Source organism: Geospiza fortis, unplaced genomic scaffold (assembly GCF_000277835.1).
Source record: "Geospiza fortis unplaced genomic scaffold, GeoFor_1.0 scaffold491, whole genome shotgun sequence".
NCBI classification, from domain to species: Eukaryota; Metazoa; Chordata; class Aves; order Passeriformes; family Thraupidae; genus Geospiza; species Geospiza fortis.
In genome coordinates, this window is record NW_005054390.1 from 1,133,852 (window position 1) to 1,157,145 (window position 23,294).

Sequence of the window (23,294 nt, forward strand, 5' to 3'; positions counted from 1 at the left end):
ATAAAAATCTCAGAAAACAGATCAAAACTGAGAATATTAAATTTTCCTGACTTCTTGCATTAACCTGTATTGTTACTATTCTAGCTGTCCAGTTATTAAATATCATCATCTTAATCAGCTGCATCAGGACTGCAGTCTGCCATCGGTTTGTACCCCAGTAAGATTACCAGAACTCTAGTTTCAGTGATTGAGCAGAGCAGCTCATGCGTAAGAGTGTCCTTAGAGGTTGTCTTCCCAATAAAACTTGTCTGAATTGAGTTTTTAATAGTTTTGATTCTATGTCTTGGTTTTCTGAGTGCTTGAGCACCAGCTAATGTCTTCCCTGGAGGTGCTAATAATTGCTGTTATAATGAAGTCTAATTTTTTCTCTTCAATTTTGTAGCTTTGATCTTGCTTATACTGTCTCTTACATGCTGTATTACCTGAAATTAGAATTGCAGTTTCCAGTTGAATCTGAAGTGCAACAAAAGCTACATGTATTGCTTTATTAATGACTTCTAATATATGAATTTTATGGGAATAGCATAGGGAAACAGCTTTAATCCCCTGAAATCAATAGATTTCTTCTGTTGTATATTTCTTATTTGGTACATCATTATGATTAGAAATACATCTGAAGTGAATTGATCATTTTAGTTTTTATACTTTCCAAAGAAATTGTAGATTTACTCATGTAAAATAATTTTTAAACCATTTTTTCATACTATCTGCTATTACTTTGTAAGTAACAAAAAAGCATAGATAGGTTCTGTAAAACTTAGTGGCTTCCAGCTATCAACTCATTGAAGGTTTTGTCTGAAGCCATTACTTCTATTTCTTGTGTACCTTTTTGTATGTAGTATGGTGTTTCAGTCTATGTTAGATTTGATTTAAAATTGTGAACCAGATAGGAACTTTTTATATTCTCTGCTCTGAACATCTCAGACTTATAACCTGATCTAATACTGATTAAGGTCAAGAGAATTTTTCAAGTAATTTCAGCTGTCTTCTAAAATGCTTACAATCTTTTGAAAGTCTACATCAGGTGTGTATCTTTTGACTGGGGCTGTTGTATGAAATTGCATTGCTTTATAAGCTTAGTAATATTTTTATTATGTATCTTTTTCAGGGTATTGAGGAATGGAATATTGCCCATCTTAATACAATATTGGACGTTCTAGGAGAAGAGTGTGGAATTTCTATTGAGGGTGTAAATACACCATATCTTTATTTTGGCATGTGGAAAACAACATTTGCATGGCACACTGAAGACATGGATCTCTACAGTATTAATTATCTCCATTTTGGGGAGCCAAAGTCATGGCAAGTTTTTCTTTTTTTTTTTTAAGATGACTTCTGTTTATTTCAGCTGACTAAACCAAAGAGATGGGTTATGATTGGTTCACAGTGGCAAGCTTTACTAAAAAGCTAAGATAGTAATTCAGTGAGGGGTTTTTTAATCTCATAATGCTGTGAAATCACACGGATACATTCTTTTATTTTAAAGGGAAAGACAGATGAGTACATAAGATTTACTTGAATTCAACAGAAAAATATTTGAAAGATACCATATGAGAAGTTTAATATGTTGGGAACCCCAAGTGTATGTGAGGAACTTCTGAAAGAGCTCTTTGAAATCAGTTTTTGCTTCTGTTGCCTTTTGGGGCTACCTACCATATTTTGTATTTAACATGTATTTAATTGCTTTTTTGAATCAGAGTCGTATTCTGTACAGTTAACTCAGCTGGACCAGTAGGAGATAAGAATCAGAGCTAAAGATACTTTCTGTATGTGAAACTTCTACTGTCCTTTCTCTGTAATCTTAGATATTTGGTTGAACAGCTTTAACAGGCAGTTTGGTTTAATACACTGTGATATACATGTATCCCAAGTATATAAGACAAATAAATTCCTTTTGTTCATAAAATCTTTCTTTTTATTCAGAATACCTGTGAAGAGAGTGTAGAATGATTAGAAAGATATGCAAAAGATAAGTTATGCATAGTTCAGTTCTTGGAGTTTCTAGTCATCTGAGCATGGACAGAAAATATATAGCTTGTAATTCTATAAAACATCACTGTTTTTTTTTTTATACCCATACAAAATTCAAATACCTATAATGTATTTATTCTGTGAGTGTGGTAAATTGGTCAGATGCTCACTCTTAGATCATTGCCTTATCTTTACCTGCTTTGCTTATGTAATGGATCTCTTGAGTTAAGGCAGAGAAGGTGAATACCATCTATTGTAGTAAAGCAGGTCCATGTCTGAAATTAATAAATTATATACTTAGGTATTTGAGGTTGCTTCTTTGAATTAAATATATAGGAAGTCTTGTTAACCATATCATCAATATCTTTAAAAAAATGGATGTAAAGATAGGTGATTCCAGAATGTTCCAAGATGATAGGACAATTGTAAATAATATGATGATTGCATAAAGTTGTTTTCTGCTTCTTAGGAATTTAAAATGTGCTGTATGAAGAAAAAACTCACTGCATTTTGTGAAATTCCAAACAGTAGATAACTTAAACTCTGAATTCCTTAGATACAATAGGAAGAAGCTAGGAAAGCTTCTTTAATTATTTTTGATGGAGGTATGAGTCAATAACAGGATAAATGCTTTTCTAGTTTACAGCTACTTGTTTATGCTTCTAATGAACAAAATCATTAAACACCATCCTCTTCATATTTTGAAGAAATAGTGGTGGATACAAATTCATTTTCTGTACCACATTGGCCCATATTTTTAAGAAATGCAATATTATAAAAAAGGTGAACAAAAAACAGCTAAAGATTTATTTACACATGTTACACATGTCTCTGTTACTGGAGGAATGCTGTAATAATTCATGCAAAGTTCATTTATCAGTAAAATGTGTTTTGTTAACGTGATATTAGTATAGTATTTTTTTCAAGAAAGTGGGGTAGGAGCTGAATCTTATGATACTTATGAAAGATATTTTCTGCTCTTTAGTTCAACTGATTTGACAATCCTTAGTGGAGCAATGTAACTTGACATACATAGTAGTAATACATATTTTTCGATTTCACTGGTTGTACATGTTGTTCTTCAAGACAGATGCACTGGTCTTTCAGAGAGCTGAATACATGCCATGTATTTTCTCTGAATTGTGAAAGGACAGCCATTTCCATTGAGAGTCACAATTAGAACTTGTGGCTAGCTGAGTCTATCTGCTGTAGCAGTCTTTATAGATTTTGAAGCTTTCTGCAGTGTTTAGGCATAGGGTAACTTGCATTGCATCTTATCATTCACACTTTTACTTCAAGTGTTACAGAGAAGTCTGTAGTTCTATGTTATGTATACCAATTCCTTCATTGATTGCTTCATATGAAACATGGGAGGAAGTTGTGTCTGATAACTCAGAAAATTAGGATTACAGCTGTTTAGATGTTTATGTATATATTTATGTAACACATAATATGTGTAACATAATACATACATTAATTTTATAGATTTTTCTTAACTTGCCGAAGAGGAAATATCTTAGAAGAAGGAACTTCAAAGCCCTGAAATAGGATAATATGAGGTCAGAAGAGATTTGGGTATGGTGGGGAAATATTTACTGGAAAGAGACGCAAATTTACTTGCTATTAGGCAAGAATTTTTACTGCAGTTTTCTCTTTGCATTCTGAGGGGAAAGGTACCTTGAAAATGCTACCTCATTTTATATCTCAATTTCTTAGAAAAAGTTGTTATTAGAAAAAGTTCTTATTAGCAAGACAAACTATTGGTGTGATTGGTAGTGTGGCTTATTAATTCAGCTGTCTCTTGATATTGGTGTCTTTTGTAATGGGATTTATAAACCTCCTACTAATACTAAAAATTCCTTCACTCTGGCATTTGTTGTTAAATTTTTTTCTATTGTAATTATTGTTTCAGGGGTATAGGTCTTAAGATGATTTATTTTTGTTTTGTGTAATACTTCAAAGAATTTTGTCATGTTAAGCTATTAAAGTGCTCTTGAAAATTAATGCTTAGCAGAGATCAGATTTTTGTTATTAGAAGAAATATTATACTATTGATATGTACTGTATCCTTGGGTAAAATATGGATAATGCTTCAATTTACATTATAAGTTTATAAATAAAAAATCTGAGTGAGACATTCCCATTTTTTGAAAATAATTCTGGGTTTATTAAGTATCTGAAAGCAAGACGTACTCTTTGTTCTGGTTACCTGACTTGTGAAAAACAGTGTGTTGAATTTTTTTAAGTGTTGAGATGATATAAATCTTCTTGAAGAAGAATAATAATGAATATAAGGAAGATTTTCTTAATCAGGCAGAAGGTAATTATTTTCATGGCACTGTGGGTATTTAAATATAATAATAATAATAGGACAGTTTTTTCCTATTTTATTTTGAAGAAAAGATGTGTAAAGAATAAATTGTTTTACTTTAGAAAGTAATGTTTTAAAATATCGTACTCTGTTCGTTCACCTTTTACGTCTGATGGTGAAGGCCTGAATTCTTTTCTGTACGAAGAACTAGGTTTTTACTTTCCCTTGAAAGGGGCACAGTTAAAACTTGCAGTGTGATACAAACAATAATTTACGTATCAATTTGTATGTTTTCTGTGACATTCCATCTGATCTTTGCTTCCTAGCTTTTCTGAAGACGAAAAATGACAAGAGACAATACATTATGTTAAAAAAACTCTCCTGTTTGGTAATGTCTTTCATAAATCACAAAATGCCTTGCAGGGTTGGTCAGTCATAAAGTAAACAGGAATAAATGCTACAGAAAGAGGAGATAGTTCCATCTTTGTGACTATATCAAGAAAAAGAGACCAGATTGTTAAAGAGAGAATGCTTAGACAGCCAAATTTAGATGGATTAGGAGAGTGAGACTGAACCTGACAGTTTATTTAGGTTGTAAGAGGAAATAAATCTATTGTGACAGTCAAACTAAATCAGGGATTTAGGTTCAGGAGCTCTATTTGTGATTTCAGTGGATATAGGATGGTAAGAAATCTGATCTCTAGGTCGCATAAAATTTATACCTTGAGCAACCTTACTGTTATCTCTTGATTGCTGTGACTAGAATGTTTTTTATGGATTTGCCAGTATAGAATGTGTATCAATACCTTTTCATCTTGCTTAATGAGGTGGAAAAATGAGGAAGGATACAGAGTTACACAGCAGGGGTTGTGGAAGTCTTTGAAACATTTTGTGTGAAGGCTTTCTGATTTTGAATCGCAATAGCAGGGGAAATAGTAATGGGGTTATGAGTATGACGGGATAAAAATGGATGGCATTCTGATACGTGTTTTAGACAAAATTATAGACAAAAAAGGGGAAGAAGGAAAAGCATACTCAGAACACATATGACGATAAGTTAAATGGATTTAGAAAGGCTCAGCTAGGTCCTTACAGGGCCTTCTGAGGAATGATTAATAGAACTTTCAGTGTGATCAGCAGCTGACAAAAATTAGTCAAAATCTGGCTATGTGATGCAAAGTTCAGCATAAGTAGAAAAGTCTTGGTACCTTTGCAGAAGTTGTGCATCCCACTGATGGTACGGACATGTTTCCTAGTTACATTCTATGCCTAGAAAACAAAATAAACACGGAAAACTACAGGGAAGTCAAACTTGTATGGCAGAAATGGGACTAAAGTATAAAGCTTCCATTAGGATTAGTCAGACTTCTTGCTGAAAACTGTTATAAAAATTAGAAATACTGTGAGTTACAGAGATGACTGTAATCAAATAGGGATTCTGGTTGTGAAAAGTTATCTGTAGTCAAATAATATAATGGTTTGTCAGCAGATCAGATGAATTATCATGCTTGAAACAGAGCAATCATTTGCTAGTTTCAATGTTCTTCACAAAGTGGAAGAACTTTGGTCAGGGATTAGAAGAAAAGGAGAAGTTTTACTTGTTTATTTGTTTTGTTTTTCCCTTGTGGAAGAGGATTTTGTTTCTTAAAATATTTAGATTAAGTAGGAACATTTTTAGGTGGCAACAGACTTTTGCATTTCCCATCTCAAAACAAAAAAATGTATTAACTTCCTAAATAAAATTTATGAAATTTAAATCTGCTCATATTTTAAAAAGTTATGTATCAGGTTTATGTATAATAAAGATGACCCACCTAAATAGATAATGAAGTAAACCAGCAGCTTATAAAAGGTATTCTGAGCTCAGTGCCTGGAGTTAGATAGCATTATTTTGATGTACTCTGAATGTTCGCAAGTTGTCAATTATAAAACCAATGAATATAGTTCATTTTGAAAAAAACTGATGATGTTTACTTATAACAACATTTTATTGGTTTGCAGCTTTTGAATTTTAAAAATACCAATCTGCAGGAAAAATCATCAGCTGTTTTTACCTTGCCAGTCTATAACATGGGATTTAGAGAAGTAGCTTGGTTAAATATTAAACATAATTTGGTTAAATATTAAGCATCACGCTAAATTTGCTTGAAATTTATGCTCTTAACCATTATCTGTGCATACACCTGACTTTGGAAGAATGGAACTCAAATTGTTTCACATTCTGCTTCTGGTCACTGACATGAGAATGATCAGGCTGCTTGTCTGATAATCATCTTGGTTGGCTAAGCAGTGTTTGCACAGTAAAGCAACAATTTGTTGGTTTTGATGTGACTGAGAAGAAGCATAATCTTGGAAACATATATATAAAAATTAATTACAAGTTAATGACGTAAATTTAATGTTTATTACTTATTTGTAGTAAATCTTGTTGCCAGTACTCTTGATCTGCTGAACTAAGACATATTTCAGAAGATGTTTATTAACAATACTTGGTAAATATACGTACTATGTTTTTTCTGTCCTTGTAGTATGAGTATCAGTGAACGGTGACTCTTTATACTTTACCAGGTATGTCTTTGTGAACTAATAAAATTAAAATCTACTTAGCTGTCGGCGATGGAGAGAGACAGGGAAGCTGACTTGGTGATCAGAATCTGATTTTATTTTGGGATGCAAATGCTTATATACTATTTCAGGGAGACCAGTAATGCGTACTACAATGGTTAGGTTGAAATAACATACACAAACTTATGTATTTAACAACATCTCTTGCTTGCAGAGTTTAATGGTATTTTCATTTTACGGTAAACCCATTTGATTTAATCTTCTCGCAATCCAGGTCTAATTTTCGAAGTTCCAGTTTTTTTTTGCCAGGGCATCATGCTATCAAATCTCTTATGTTAACCAGGTCCAAAGTTCATAATCTATCTTGTATCCCCCAACATTCCAACACTTAGCATCATCATTTTCCCTTTTGTCTTTTCTTAACTTTTTGTCTGTTTATTTGCTTGTTATCCAAGAAACACTCTTTTTGCCTCTTAGTGATTTACCATTGCATTTGCTTTGGAGGTCGCTGGACTTAACCTTATTAAATGAGAAGTCAAGCAAATGTTAATGGCTGTTTAGTAATGTGACTAAAAGAAAGATGAACACAAGATTAAGATATTTTTCTATGAGCTTTTAACTGTTCAAATTCTCATACAAGCTAGCTGTTGAGATTAAGGGTGAATAATTTTTATTTCTCTGACTAGGTCATTTGGATTTGGGAGCTTTTTGTTTAATGCAGAGTAGACCAAGAATCCAGCAAGATTCATGTCTTTCATCATGAAAGGCAGGTGCACATGTACTAAGCTCAGCTTTCTAATAAATGGTGTTAGGAATCAAGCCTGAACGGTTCTCGAGAGTGACTTTGGGACTCCTAATGTGTCATAGTACCAAGGGTTGTCTGTCTCCATTCCTTTGTTCTTGTCTTAGCTGTGAGGAACAAATAATTTCAGCAGAAAGTACAGAAGTAAAGGATTGAGTAGCAGATGTTACCGTACAACTCAGGTGAAAACTATGATGAAAATACATTTTCATCATACATTTGCATTTCATGTACTGTATTTCTTTGTAATTTTGGATTAGCTAAATAAATAGCTGTAGTCCAGTTAAAGCATGCACTGTCTTTCCAGAAGACTTACGGAGAGCTTAATTGACTTCTGTGTTTTTGTAATATTTACATGTTTATATGTACAAATGGAAGCATGTGGATCCATATTATTATTGAATTGTATAACATGTACTTTTGAAGGAGCAACATTTTAGGAGGAAAACCAGTTCAATTAGAGTCAAAGCAGAGTACAGTATCTAGTTTTGAGGTTTTTTTGTTAGACATAAATACTATCTCTTCATGTTTTGCTTTCTGGAGTTGTGTATTTAAAGACATACAGTACAGTATATAATGTGATACACAGCATTTTTCTCTGATGGAGTGTGAAGGATGGCAAACATATAGTTTAGATTGGTATGGATGCACTGGGCCGTATGTAATATGGAATGAAAACAGTCACAAACACTTTGGAAGTACAAGTGGAGATAAACAAAGTGCATTTTTGTGAGACAGCAAAATTCTGATTAAAACTGCAAACATTGAGCATAGTAAACTGAAAGTCTATTTCCTGAATACCATTTGGAATGGGTTGTCAGTGGGCATGTGTTTATCTTACAGAGACCTGACTTATGTACTGGTCTTCCTTCTGTGCAGGTATTTCAGTTGTAATAGAGTAAAATTGTAAAATTTTAGTGTGTATGCAAATAACAACTTGAGGTAGTTGGATGTTTAAAGCTTGTTTTTGAGTGATTTTTTCAAGGCTGATGAATGAAATGTGTTCACAGTGTAGTAAAAGGCTACGTTTTTACTTAGTTTAATAATGTACAGCTGAATATACATTTCCTTCTTTTCTGAATCATATTTTTTAATAGAGAAGACTCAATCCAGTGTTATTGCAACATATAACTGAAACAAAATCCTATTATATCACTAATTAAAGCAGGTAAAATCAATAATAAATCCTAATTAAAATATTCAGTAAGTCTATGAAGTGCAGTAAATATGTTAATAACAAAGAGAAGCAGAAATGAAACAACTTTTCAATAGTTTTCTGCAGTAAACTATAGTTTTGGCTGCAGTAAACGTTAAAAATAATATGTTCCTTGGTATTTTTTGCTGAATTGTTGCAGACAGCATGTGGAATTTTTAAAAAAAATTAGATTGTTGTAAGAACAGTGGGTTTCTAAGATATGTACAATTCCATAAATTGAAGAAAGTCTATTTCTATAATGTTTTAAAACTCTAATTGTAATGATTCTACAAGGGCAAGTTTTATTCCACAGCTTTTGCTATAGGAGAAAATAGAGATTTTTAATGCTCATATTTTTCTGTTGAACCCTTGTGTCTTGTGAAGCATGCTGAGATTCAGAGAAATTAAACTTCTAGAAATTAGACTTATTTTACTTTTTTCCATTTCATTTAGAAAAATAAAGTGTGTGTTTCTTTTAAAATTGTGGTGATATAATAATATTTAAATATTGTCAATGTATGTGACTTAAAATAGTGAATGTAACATTTTGGAACTACATCATATAATATTTAAACTAGAAATAAGCTAAGTTTTCCTCAAACCTCTGCGCCCCACAAAACTCAATGTCTGTATTTTTTCCTTAGATGCTAATATATTTTTTTCCTGTTCAAGTTTTCAGTCTTCAATCTTTTTGACTTCTGTATACTTAGATGTTTATCATACGTGAATGATCACTTTTAGTCATTATGTAGTAATTATGTCTTTAAGCATTTAATCCTTTTCTTTATGTCAATTTTAGGTATGCAATTCCTCCAGAGCATGGGAAACGGCTTGAAAGACTAGCTCAAGGTAGGATTTCCAATATTTTCATGTGTATGGTGTTTGAAGGACAGCCCTCGAGGAATGTGAGAAACATTGTTCTTGACTCACCTAGTGTTTTATTACTTAATACTGTAGACACATAAAAGTCACACAACACTGTTGCCCTGAGGAATTCTTAAGAATTGAAGTGATTCTTTTAGTTTTTTTTTTTTTACTGCCACTTATAGCTTGGTGAAACTTATGAAAATGAGGCTTAATATTTTGTTGTTCGTTAGATTTTCATTGCTAGTATTTTTGTCTCCTCTGTGCCCTTGCTCTTTCTTGTCCTAGCTTCTTTTCATCAGCAACTTTTTGAATCTTTTTACCCAAATTTTATACAGAGATAGAAGTACTGAAGACAGATGAGTCTCCAAAAGTTTGATCAAAGTTGATGGCTGGGTAGAGGATAGAGTCCTGGTTAGTCCTTCTGTGAAGGGGTAAGCAGGCAAAGTGTAGAAACACTAAGTCTTATTTGTTTCCAGCTTGCTGACTATTTAGCAGGCATATAGGTCAACTTCAGCTGAAGCATGTACTGGCTTTTGCCATTTAGAGGTGGCAGAAATGTTTGGGAGAAGGAGCAGAGATATGGTTGTAAGGTTGAGGACTAAGGGATAAAAACCACTAGTCTGTAGAATGATTCTTACTCAGTAATTTTTTTTCTTTTCAGTAATACTACACCTTTATTTTTGTTTCTGAAATAAGAGTGCAGATTATGAACAAGGGACTAATTGGGGATGTTTCTTGGCCTGGCCACCCATGTTTTATAGCTTGCTAATAACTACTAAAGGTATTATGGAATGGAGTGCTTAATGAAATGGAATGAGAGGAAAGGAATGCCATTGAAAGTTCCTAATTAGATCTTGTGTATCAGGACAAAATTCTGATAGTTTGTGTACATTTTGTTTTTGTATTAATTTTTTTTCCTCCGTATATGGGTACATGATTCTTTTTCTGAGCTGTTAGAGAACTATTGCAGTTAAAGATGTGAAAGTAAAGACCTGTGAACTTCCGGTCTTAAAAGTATGTCTCAGGAAAACAGATTTCAACCTGAATAATTACATTTCCTATCCATAAATTTTGTCATAGCTTCATTTGAAAAAGTTATCAGTTGTTTTCTTTGCTTTCCAGTTTCTTTTCCCAGTGCGAAGTATAGAACTCTATACAATGTTTGTTTTTCACTGGTAAACTAACTGGAATTTGTAGGTTAGGCAATGGATGCTGACTTAGGATGATTAGATAATTTAGTTTTACAAGAACTGCTAAAAGAGTAAAAGAAGTAGAGAATTGGAAAATTTTCAGAGAGAGACACTAAGACTGTTGAAAAAATTGCCTTTTCATACTTGATAGTAAACACTTAACTTTTCAATTAGTAGAAGTAAATAAAGGGAAGGGGATATGGTAAAGACTTGTGATGACTGACATGGGCAACATGAAAAGTTGTTCATTGAGTCTTCCGGTATATGTAGAGACTCCAAATGAAGTATCTTGTCAGGTTCAAAGTTAGCCTAAAGTTTATTTCACAGTATGTGTTCCTTACTCTCCCTGGTGGATTCTAAAATTTTCATGGAATCCTGAGCAAGATTGGAGCACAGTGGCACAGAAATATGTTGAAACTGCCTCTGGCTTTCGGAATCTTGGAGCAGCACTATTTGCTACTGTATCAGTCAGAGGAAGCTGACTTTTCATGCTGTATGTAAACACTTCTCTGTACACAGTTCTACATTTGATGGGAGTAAGATCTTTGGGTAGATAGACTTCGCACGTGGTATTTTTTGGCTGCTTTGGCATTTACTGTAGATTTTGCATTGCTTGTTAACAGCTGTGCAGTGTTCTAAAACCATTCAAGTTTCAATGTTCTGTAGTGAGTGCATCGAATTTTTCTTTATTTTCAGAGTGAGGGAAAAGGATGGGCAGTTGAAGCAACACTTGTTCACTCATTTCTAAAAATGAAGTGGTACTGAGGCACGGTATTATTATCTGTTGTAGACAAAAAAAAGCTTCTTCTTTCCTTGAATACCTTGATTTCTGTAGATATTGGAGTAACCTATACAAATTCAGGAAGTAGGTAACTTCTGGAGATACATGAAAAAAGAAACTGGCCTGAGGGTGCAGACAGCGCTCTTACTGCTGATTGTGACCTAAAACCATAGTAGAAGTGGAACATTAAGCGTCAGAGAGGTGGAAATCTCCAAGGCCACTCTTCCCAGAAAGCGAGAGGTTTTATGGGGGGAACAGTTTCTTGATGTCCGGGGGCTAGTCAGCATAGGATGCATCTCCACAGAAGTAAGAATTAAGCTGCTCTTAATTTTATGTTAGTATAAGTTGCAAAGAACTGTGGGGTGAGTGGAAAACTTCCTTAATGAGTCATGCTTATGATCATAACTTAATTATTTTTATTTCAGTACTATGTTTTGAATAGCAAATAACAAATCATAGAATCAGATACTGAATAGAGATGATAAAATTCCAAATAGTGTCTGTTCCATTACATTTACTGAATGAAACTGGATTTCTGTAGGAAAACTAGGCACTCATACAGAGATTATTATTGTAGCAACAATGTAAGATAGGTGAGTTAGGTAATGTTGAAGAATGTATTCTGTGAAACTAAGTTTTCAATATTTCATTTTAATGTAGTCTGGGATATTTTGCTGTGAGTAGATTGTTTCCATGATATTTTTGGTCCAGCTAATAGCTGAGAATGGAATGTAGAAGATGCTACAATGATGAACAATAAAAACAATGGATTTTTTTTTTAACTGAAAATTACCATTTCTTATTGTTTCCATGCTGTGATCTTCTACTTTGCAGCTGGTGCCTTCTAAAATACAGTTCTATATAAGGTATCTTAAAAAGATGAAAGTATAAAGTAAGCTGCATGGCTGCAAGTCACTTAAAAGAAAACATTAATAAAACGTAGTGTAAATGAGACCTTTGTGCTTAATACCATGTGTAGCGAAAATATTTTTGCATGAGTGCAACATTTGGAGGAAAAGGAAAGTAGTTTCTTCAGGAAGGTTAGCTCTGATGACCAGATGCCTACTGAATTAATTGAATGCTCCTAAATAATTAAAAGAATAAAATAATACATTAAAAATGACAGATTGTGTAAGTCAAGGCAGGAGTTGATACATAAAATTAAAGGAAGGTTAGAATATTTTCCATTATCTTGTCTGCACATCACAATTACAACACATGCCTTTTGTGCATGAATGCTTTCAGTTTTGCTTTCCATTGAAATCTTGATTGACTGTGGCGCCTACAAATGCTTTGTCTGAAAGACATTAGACTTGCATCTAATAAAGACAACAGTTTGATTTTGCCCTTCAGCTGCTTTCTCATTTATGTAAATTTTTTTTCAATTTTATGTAGACATAAATGTAATAAAAATCTCAAGTGAGCTGTTAACTGCAATTTTTATACGTGTTGTTATGTTAATCTGCAATACCATGGTATTCTTAAATGATTTTTTGTTTCACAAAATGGGTTAGAAAATAAAGAGAATAGAGGCAGAGTGGCAAATGAGAAATGCTGTATTGAAGGATTTTGGAGATCTTTTAATAGATTGTTTGAGTGTAGAAGCTGTTTTAGAAAGGAGATGACATCAATCTGTGATGTTCAATTACGTTAAAGAAGAAACTAAAGTAAAGTTTAATGTATTGTAAGTATGTATGGTTGTTGTACAAAGCTTTTTATGGTGTCTGGTATTAATTACTTTTTTTATGCAGGTCACTACCTTTTCTATATGAAAGCAAATTAAAATAATTGTTGAAATGAGACTTGAAGTAGTACTTGCATAACTTCTAAGGATCTTGAATGTGAAAACTTTAGGAGTTGAAGAATTGAACTTTTTCTCAGAAAATAATTAGTCAAGTTAGAAAAGTCTTATTTAAGAGATAATGAAGTTTGAACATGTTAATCTGGGCATACCTACAGTTGTGTTTCATACCACTTGAAAGCGTCTTTGTGGCTTTTGTATTCAGCTTTGTATAGCATACAAATTGCCATTGTTCCTTTGTGATGGTTGTTGTTATGCAGACTTACCCTTCTAATTTCTTTCATGTTCACACAGAAAGTTAAATCAAATTAGTTCAGATCATGGCAAAATAATTTAAATAAATTATATAAAGTTTATACCTATCAAAGTAAAATCTAAAAAGAGAATTACTAGGAAACTTAGTACTTCTGTAATCTCTGCCATTGTTTTGATAATACTGCTCTGCAAATTATTATTAATATTTTGTATAAGTCCTTTAAATGTAGGACTGCATAAATAATAAATAATCATAACCTTGAGCTTAATTATGTTAATTTGATTTATATTTACTTTCATTAACATTAAATGACATTAAATAAATTTGCAATTTAGGATTTTTTTTCCTTGTGTTGTGAGTTTTATGATTATACATTATTTTAAATAATATTAAAGAGAAATGCAGCACCTTTAAATTTCAGGTGAAGTCTTGAGTAAGGAAGTGTTGAAAATTATAGGATGTCTAGCTTCATTCATTGCACTGGTCAGGATTTGATTTGAAAGTTCCCTAAGAATATGATTTTATGTGGATGTCATTAAATAATGACTATTAGTGACCAAGTTATGAGTTCCTTGATCATTCAAGGTAAAATATAGCAAACCAACCTGCTCAGTCCAATGGAGTTGTAGAATTATACTTCTAGGAATGGTATTGTAATTTGTGCATATATGATTTTAGCTGGACAATGTAATTGAAAACATTATGGGCATATTCTTAGAAGCAGCATTACAAATATCTTGAAAATGCTAATCAGCCAGGTAATGGAGCCCAGTCCTCTTCAGTTTGCCTGAGTGATAGGTATGATATTGATGTGGTCATCTGGTATGAGCTGCATGTGATATGTTGGAAAGACACTGTCACGGTGGAAAGGAAAAATGAGACTGCCAGGTAGCAATGCTCCCTGTCCCTCAATAATTGAGAGATTTGAACTTATTTTTAAAAATATGTTCTATATCTCTCCATGGCTAGGAAAGTGAGTGCTCACTGCTTCTACCTTTGCCCAAAGATGAGAAGGCCTTGACTTCTCACTAGAATGTATTTGGATTATAAATTCTGTGGAAGGATCATGCTGAGGTGGAATAGCATTGACAAAGGATGTGTCTTCCCCAGTCCAGTGATGTTGCTGTTACTAAAGTAGTTTAATTTTGTTTGTACAAATAACATTGGTAAGATTGTACATTTTAGGCTATGTTATCTGTTCGAGTATGTATATAGAGTCTTGCAAGGGCATGTTTTTGTTTGTTGACGCAGTCTGAAGCCTATGCTTTTACATACTCTTTGCTGTTGCTGCTTGGGCTAACTAAATCAGTGTTTTAAAAAGCTGAGAGGGACCTTGAGTTTAGATAAAGGTTCTCTCCTTGTAGTTGTTTATACCCAAACATTTGGCCAGCAGGTATTGAATCACATACTTACCATGTAGACTTGCAATTCCACTCTAGCTGTTAAATATGTCAGGTGTTTCTGTAAATCATGGATTGGTGAATTTTCAATTTGATGGTCTTTTTCTCGTAGACATAAATCAATGAGCAACCTTATTCAGTTTTACCCTGCGCTCTGATTATTTCTCATTGGCTTCTATGAAGTAATTGTTTTGAATTCTTATTTTGTTTCTTTGTAGTAGTTTCCAAGGAATGAATAGGGTATAGGTCTCCCATGTCTCAAGAGACCATCCAAGAAACTGGGGTTGCATGTGAATTCCTACAAAATACCTGCTCTTGCAGAACTGATTTAGAGTTAATGGATTAGTGTTAGTAGTTAAATTAAAATTTTATGTGTCCCTTAAAAGCATGAGTGTGCTACAGAAGTTGAAAAGTATTTACAGTCTAGATAGGTTTCAGTATTTTTTCTTTTGAAAGTGAGATTTCACTAACATACAGAATTGCATGGTAATTCTTTTAATTGGCAATTTTAACATCACCTTGGTATTTCAGAATGATTCCTAATGTTGTGGGCATATCTTGAATTGGCCTGCATTTAATGTTTTTGTAAGAGTCTTATAATATTTCTAATGCAAAGTCCTTTATTCAGCATTTTTTGCATCCGTTAGCCAGTTCTCCCACAGAGATTTTATTTTCTGGAAGAAAAGCTTGTGTGACTTACATTTAGCCTGGCAGACAAAAGATCTTCTGATAAAAAGAGAGTCTTGTAATGAGGAAATACTACCTTCCTTTCTTACCTTGTTTATTGAAGGGCAGTTCCTTTGAAAAAATGAGATGAATGAAGCTGAAAATTTTGTGTGCAGAAGTGTAGACTTTGACAAGTCAAAAGATATTTTATAACAGTACAGAATGTGTAGGCTGCACTTTGATTTCACTGTGAGGGCTCTGTAACCACAGCAAATGTTCTCTTGTAAATTTCTAGTAGTGGATTTTGAGCAGGTTGTGTTCTGCTGCTCTGTGTTATTTGCGACTTTCTTGGAATTCAGCAACAAGTCTGCCTTCTGGTTGGACTTGTCACAGCTATGTCTGATCTCTTGGAGCTGGAATGGTACAAGTTAAGTTTTGGATACAAAGCCCATCGTTTGCTTTGTATCATCTTGTGTTGAACTAATTAAGCATATTGCAGTAACATAATTTGATACAAAATTTGTTTTCTCAAGGGAAATTCAGTTAAACTCTGCTTTTAGCAATTAAGCTTTTAGCTACTTTTCATACCAGCTCTTCCTGCAACTCTCAAGTATCATTTGCAATCACGTTTTTCACAGTAAGTTCCCATGTATTTCTGTTATTGTACTGCTCAGGACTGAGGTTTATTGACGCTCAGAAATTGTAGATTCTAAGTTTTGACTGCTATCATTTATGTTATAGGCATTAATTGTGAAAAAATTAGTTGATTTATTTTTGCTGGATTCCACTAATTGTGGGCTAGTTTCTTTTAACTGTCTTTTGATCAGTGAAGCCACATATATATAACTGTACCTATTAAATAGTACTTTTTGAAACTTAAAACATTATTTGCAATTCAAAGAAAGAGTAAAGAATTGCTCAGTGCTTCTTGTTGGTGAGAGAAAATAATATAAGAATGATGAATTTTAGTAAAATTTGATCTCAGGGCAGCTTAGCAGGCTTCTTAGTACATTGACCAGCACAAGTCTACATTATACTTTTACTGTTTAAGTGCTGCTTAACCTAATTTCTGAGAAATCAGAAAAATATTGTTCTTCCAGTACTGGTGAGTGTGCTAGATTGAATGTACATAGAATGTAACAACTGTAATGGGATAAGTTTTAGATTGTTCTGAAGTTGTGGGGATTAGTGGACATAATATATAACTCACCAGAGTGAAGAAATTAAATCTAACATTAGAGAGAAAACTACATATTATGGAAAATTATTATTAATTTCTTTTTCTCAAGGCATTAAAAAAATTCAGATGGTTGTTTGAAAATGATTTTTTTTAATAATTGAGTAAGCATGTTTTTCTAAGAATTAAAGTGCTTCTGTGAATGATGAACTACCGTTCATGTGAGAGGAATACAACAAATTGTACAAAGTTAGGAAGTTGTATTTGTTTATTGTAGACATAGTTTGTAAGTGCAAGGTAAACCTAGTCTTCATGGAATCCTTCTAAAGTTATTTACTGCTGTTGATTTTCATGTGTGCAGAATGAGCATTAACATAAAAAAAGCTTCCGGAAACAATGTATTTCTCTAAAGGGTAAGAAAGTATGCCTAAATGTACAGGTCTGCATTTATTCTAAATAATTTCACATCTTAACAAACAAGGAAGACCCTGTAGCCCCTCCCCCTGGAAAGCAGTTGAAAAACTTAGGTGGTGCATTTGATTTTTGTGAAATCTCTCAGAACCTAAGAATGACCTGGTAAAAAATTCTAAAGCAAGTTTAAACAGTATTAAATATTGAAAAATATTACAAATATTTCCTATTTGATTTAATGAAAAGATGTACAGCTTTGCTTTTCTTGCCTTATTAGGGTTCTTTCCGAGCAGCTCTCAAGGATGTGATGCTTTTCTTCGCCACAAGATGACTCTGATTTCTCCCTCAATATTGAAAAAGTATGGAATTCCTTTTGACAAGGTACATTAATGTTTCTTTTTAAACTCTTTTATGAATTGAGTTAGATTGTGTTTAGTATAAACATTGTTATAGTAAAGGTGAGGAAATTTTAATTTGTTTTTAGATAGTGGCTGCATGAAAATGTGTTAAAACTTCTAATAGTTTTAGCAGGGAGTTTTCTAGCATTAAACACTTGTAGCCATGACAACATTTCTGTCATTTTTTTTTCTAAGACATTACCAAAATTTCTTATTTTTAATTTATTTCCATGGTAACTTGGATGTGATTTTCTGTTGACTGAAACACTTCTTAACTCACTTTATTAAGTTGTGTACGTAATATTTTAACACGAGCGTTTAATTTCTTTGTCTGTATGTTGCTTTTCTAAGGCAGTTAAATGTAACTTTATCATTATAAGGGTCTGAAAGGTTTAAGGTGGAATAAAGCCAAAAGGACTTCTACTTAATTTAAAATATATTTTAATTGGCAGAATAAATGTTTGATAAGCACATTATACAAACAGAAACTGAGAAGAATACCTGTCTTTCTTCTTTGTGGATGAATTTAATACATAGCTGCTTTTAAAAACATCTGAAGTATTCAGTTTCTTTTGCTTTCTACAAGATTTTCTGTATTAATTGTTTTTCACTTTGAACTTCATGTAGGTGCCAGCTAATAGAATATTTTCAATGCATTGCTTTTATTTTTCAGTGCACTTATTTTATACATTTTGTGAATTCTAAAGTTTTAAATTCTGGCGTTCTGTAAACCTACTTAGAAGACTAGAACTTAATTCGGAAGGTCCCCTGCCAGAATATGTCTTTATTTTAATACTGAGTTTTCAAAAGGCTTTTGATCATTAAAGGGCTATGATTCCTGGTTTCCCATTGTCCAGATTGTTTTAAGTTGTTCAGAAAAACCAGGCAATATACATTTTTTCTCAGTTTATTCACACTGCAATGTGGTTGTGTCAACTATCCTTGCCACACACCTTGCTTATTATTGTGTTTTCTGTTTTTGTATATGTGCTATTTATTTATTAATATGATGTGGGTGTGTGTATACAAACTTTGCTTAACTTGTTCCCTGGCCTAAAATACAGGGAACAGTATTTACAGTGCTTCCTGTCTGGTTGAGTTGATGTTTTTCTAACAGTATTAAAAAAGGAAATAAAGAAAGAAAATAATACTTTATGTCCATTTTTGCCCATCTGGAAGCTAGACACCTGACAGGTGCTTACTCACTCCTCCTTGGTGGGATGGGGTGAGAACTGCAAGGATAAAAGGTAGAAAACTTGTAGTTTGAGACTGAGACAGAGACAGTTTAATAGGGGAAGGGAAAGCTGTTCACAACAGCCAAGCAAAATGAGGAGTTAATTCAGTGCTTCCCATGGGCAGGCAGGTGTTCAGCCACTCCTAGGAAAGCAGAGCCCTGTCATGCATAACAGTGACTTGACAGGACAAATGTCACCACTCTAAACAATTGCTCTGTCTTCTTTTTCTCCCAGCTTTATGTACTGAGCAGGATACCATGGTCTCAGCTGTCCTGGCTGTGTCCTCTCCCAACTTCTTGTGCACCCCCATCCTCCTCACTGGTGTAATGATGAGGGGAGCAGAGAAGGCTGTGTAAGACATGCCCAGCAAGAACGGGGACATCTCTGTTATCAATCCTATTGGCAACATAGATGGGATAAAGACAAAGATGTGTTTTATGCCTTTTTGGAACATCACTTCACTTTTCATGCTTAAGTCAACCTATGTGTAAAATTGAAAAAATGGAGGCATTTAGAATGATACTGCCTGCCTTGGAAAGCAAGCTTTTTTGAATAAATTACTCATAAAATAAGTAGTTTGTTTTCTGAATGATTTATTATCATATGGAAATGTAGCTGCATTCAGTTTTTGTAATATATAGGTAAATATACTGACACCCTTCATAACCTTGTGTTTTATCATGAAATGTCAGGTGAAACTTTCCAAGCTGGATGGTTTTATAGCCATATTTATAGTTTTGGATTTACAGAACATTACTCTGAACAGTATTATTTTCAGTGGTTGGTGTTTAAAGTAGCATATTGCAGAATGTCAGCATACTTTTTTTCAGTGTGACACATTTGAGGTGGGGTAAGGCAGTTGATCTTTGTATTTTGGTGTCTTGATTATTATTGTATTCCAATGTAGAGGATAATAATCCTCTAAAAGGGCGGGGTGGGGGGAAGAAAAAAAAGTGCTACAAACAGTTAAATATTTAAGTTTGGTTCTATCACCTAGTCTTTGGAGGAAGCAGACTGTACCCAAGTGTAATTGTAATTAATGGGATTCAGTGAGAAAGTGAATATAGAGAACCAGGCTGTGATCTCTCATGGCTCAAAGTGATAGGAGTGGAAATGTGCTGAATGCTGATAAGTCAGCCTACGCCTACCAGGTGGCAGCTGAACTGCTGCTTGTTGTAATAGAACACCTGCTAAACTGTCAGCAGTGGGAGGGTGTATTGAGATAAATTTTGGAATCGTTAGCGTTGAGAATAATCTTTCTTAAACATTCCCACAGCGATTGTTGAAGTGCTACAGTAACAGTTACAATATATGCAACTATATGTGCATTTGCATGTATATACTAAATATGAATCCACAAAAAATGTAACCATGCAAAATGTAAGATCCAGTTTTTTTCTCTAGCCTTGATGGCTATTTTTCTTGTTTTCCTGTCTTTCCTTCATCCCTTAATACAATCAGAAATAGACCTCTTTGAAGTGCCAGCCCTGTGTGTTCTTGCACTGGGCGAAAAAGCACAAAAAGGATGTATAAAATTATAAAATAACAATTTGGAAGAAGATTGTAAAAGCAGAAATTGAATGTGAGATGCCTATACCAGTAGAAAGCTGGGGTTTAGGACATGACATTAAAAAGAAAAATGTTTGAAGTTGTAAATTTTAATTTTGGTGACTGTTTAAAATTTAACCCTTTTTGTGATTTTAAGTCATAAGGATATGCCCCTAAAAAGTCTTATTTGTCCTTCCCGTTTTTCTCACTGTATTGCTTATGCAAAGCATTGCCACACACTCAACACAATCTATTTAGATTCTGAGAAGTCTCCTTATTTTCCTGTAATAAACAAGTGCATATGTTGAATAGTCATCAGTCACTGCTCACATTATTTGCTTCATTTAAATAGATCTGTTTGCTTTTTAGTGGGTCTGTTGTCTGATGTGTTTTTCACACAAAATGTGTATCAAGCAGAGCATGGAGAATCTCTTTTAACTATTTACTTTTGTATAATCTACTTTATTCATTAACTCTTACCAGATAATTTGGAAGACAGTGTGCTGTTTCAAGTCTTTGACTAGCCTGTCCTTGATAAAGTCTCTGGTGGTCTGACTTCAAGAGATTAAAGCTGTCACTGTGTGGAGAGAATATTAGTGACAGACAAGAAGTGCTGTTTCCTCTTTTCTCCATATAGGAGAGCAGCAGTCTGCTTCCTAGTGTAGGAACATGAGATTTCTCTCTTGAAAGAGAGTAACCTGACTAGTGATTTGTTTGTGTTAACACACATTTTTTTTTGTAGTTTACTCTAAAAGCTTTTCAAGTCTTGTAACACTAGTTGGGATTTTGGTTATTTTTGTATATACAAAATATAATTACTGTGCAATGAGTTTTAGGGTGGCTTTTTCTTTTCATTTTTTGTTTTCTGCTTTCTATGATATCTTGTTGATCCAGTGGTCTTTGAATGTTTTCTTTTGGTTGTAGTCCTTTGAAATTATCCTTGCTCAATCTCTAAAACAATGTCAGAATTCAACTGTAGTCCAGCTTTTTGTCTTTTAGAATCGCCTTCTAACCCCCTTGTCCTTTAGCTATTTGGAATTCTTACCAATAGTGCCAGAATGCACCTGCTCTCCAAAATTTTGCCTAAAGAGAAAGAGGGGAAGGACAGTGGCAGCTTAAAATTTGTGTCTTAATAGCTTTATCTTGAGACATTCTGCACAACATTTAGTCATGGCAATTGTGGCTATTTTGATCCAGCCCATCTTTCCTTCCTCTCAGCCAATGAGAGTGATATTTCTTCATACTGTTTTTTCTAGTTATTTCCAAGTTTTATTACCAGTCTCTGTTCCAAGATAACCTTCTTTGTGTTCTTTCTGAATTTGTTAAGTATTGCACCTAGCTATGTATTTTAGAATAAATAACATTGTCTCAAATATACTGTTTCTGTTTAAATTAAATCTCATCTGTCTGGAAGGTAACAGACAAAAAATTATTTGTTTTAGTTAGTTAAAAAGGAATATATAGTTTTCATTGCTATAGGACTAGAAATGCTTTGTAATGTGGTTCACATTGAGGTTTTTTTAAAATTTTATTTATTTTGGCCTTTAATTTTTTTTTTTTGTTACAGGTTACCCAAGAGGCAGGAGAATTTATGATCACTTTCCCATATGGATACCATGCAGGGTTTAACCATGGATTTAATTGTGCAGAGTCAACAAACTTTGCCACTGTTCGATGGATTGATTACGGAAAAGCAGCAAAATTGGTAAGTAAGCAGAAAATTAATGTGTAAGGAAATATTTCCTGTGGTTATTTCTTTGTGAGAATCTCAGGGAGGTGATGAAAAAAGGGTAACTGTTAGCTAGTACATCAAGCTGCCATTCAAATTTAATTTATAGTTGTTATTTTGATAGTAGGTATTATACTTCCAGCAATATATATTCCTCTCAGTAGTCAGTTTTATTTGCAGCTTAATGTATTTATTATTCTTCAAAACCAGTTCTCTTTGTGGATGTTTTTAAGCTGAAGCTACGTACACTAACGTTAATATTTGTGAAGACAACAGACTTCTGCTCTTAAATCTTCTTTAGGCTTTACTGTTTGTGGAAGCACTTTAGTTTAACTAGGAATTTTGATACCTGGAAGGAAACATAAATAGTGTAACTTCAAATAAAGTTTAAAGAAACAAGTTCAATTTGTCTCATCATAAATCTGATCAGAAAACTTGTAGTACAAGATAATAAAGCAACTGTTTGAGGTGTGTATAACTGAAGATATTTTAGATTGAAATCTTGTTCTGTGGTGTGCATGTCTTCCTTTTTTTTTTTTGTGTACAGCATAGAATCATAGAATCTGTAATATTAGAGAAAAATTCCAAGATCACTCTGTCCAACCTTTGACTGAAGACCAATGTATCAACTAAACCATAGCGCTAAGTGGCGCATCCTGTTGTTTCTTGAACTCCTCAAGGGATAGAGACTCCAACTGCTTCCCTGGGCTGCCTTTCCAATGCCTGACCACCTTTTCAGTGAAAAATCTTTCCTGATGTCTAGCCTGAACCTCCCCTTGTACTTGAAAGCCTTCACCAACTTCATTGCCCTTCTCTGGTCTCACTCCCATGCTTCAGTGTCTTTCCTGTAGTGAGGGGCCCAGAACTGAACACAGGATTTGAGATGTGGCCTCATGGGAGCAATCCCTGCCCTGTTCCTGCTGGCCACACTATTGCTGGCACAGGCCAGGATGCCATTGGCCTTCTTGGCCACCTGGGCACTGCTGGCTCA

The 23,294-nt window shown here is 33.7% G+C and overlaps 1 protein-coding gene across 2 annotated transcripts in view; it reads left to right on the forward strand.

Moving 5' to 3' along the window:
- Window positions 1-23,294, forward strand: part of KDM4C (lysine demethylase 4C) — a 237,097-nt gene that overhangs the window by 15,823 nt on the left and 197,980 nt on the right. For both annotated transcript variants that reach the window (XM_005425583.1, XM_031060774.1), the window contains exons 4-7: window positions 1,109-1,302; window positions 9,644-9,693; window positions 17,671-17,774; window positions 22,142-22,279. In XM_005425583.1, coding sequence (XP_005425640.1) covers window positions 1,109-1,302; window positions 9,644-9,693; window positions 17,671-17,774; window positions 22,142-22,279 — 486 coding nt within the window. The remainder of the gene's footprint in view (window positions 1-1,108; window positions 1,303-9,643; window positions 9,694-17,670; window positions 17,775-22,141; window positions 22,280-23,294) is intronic.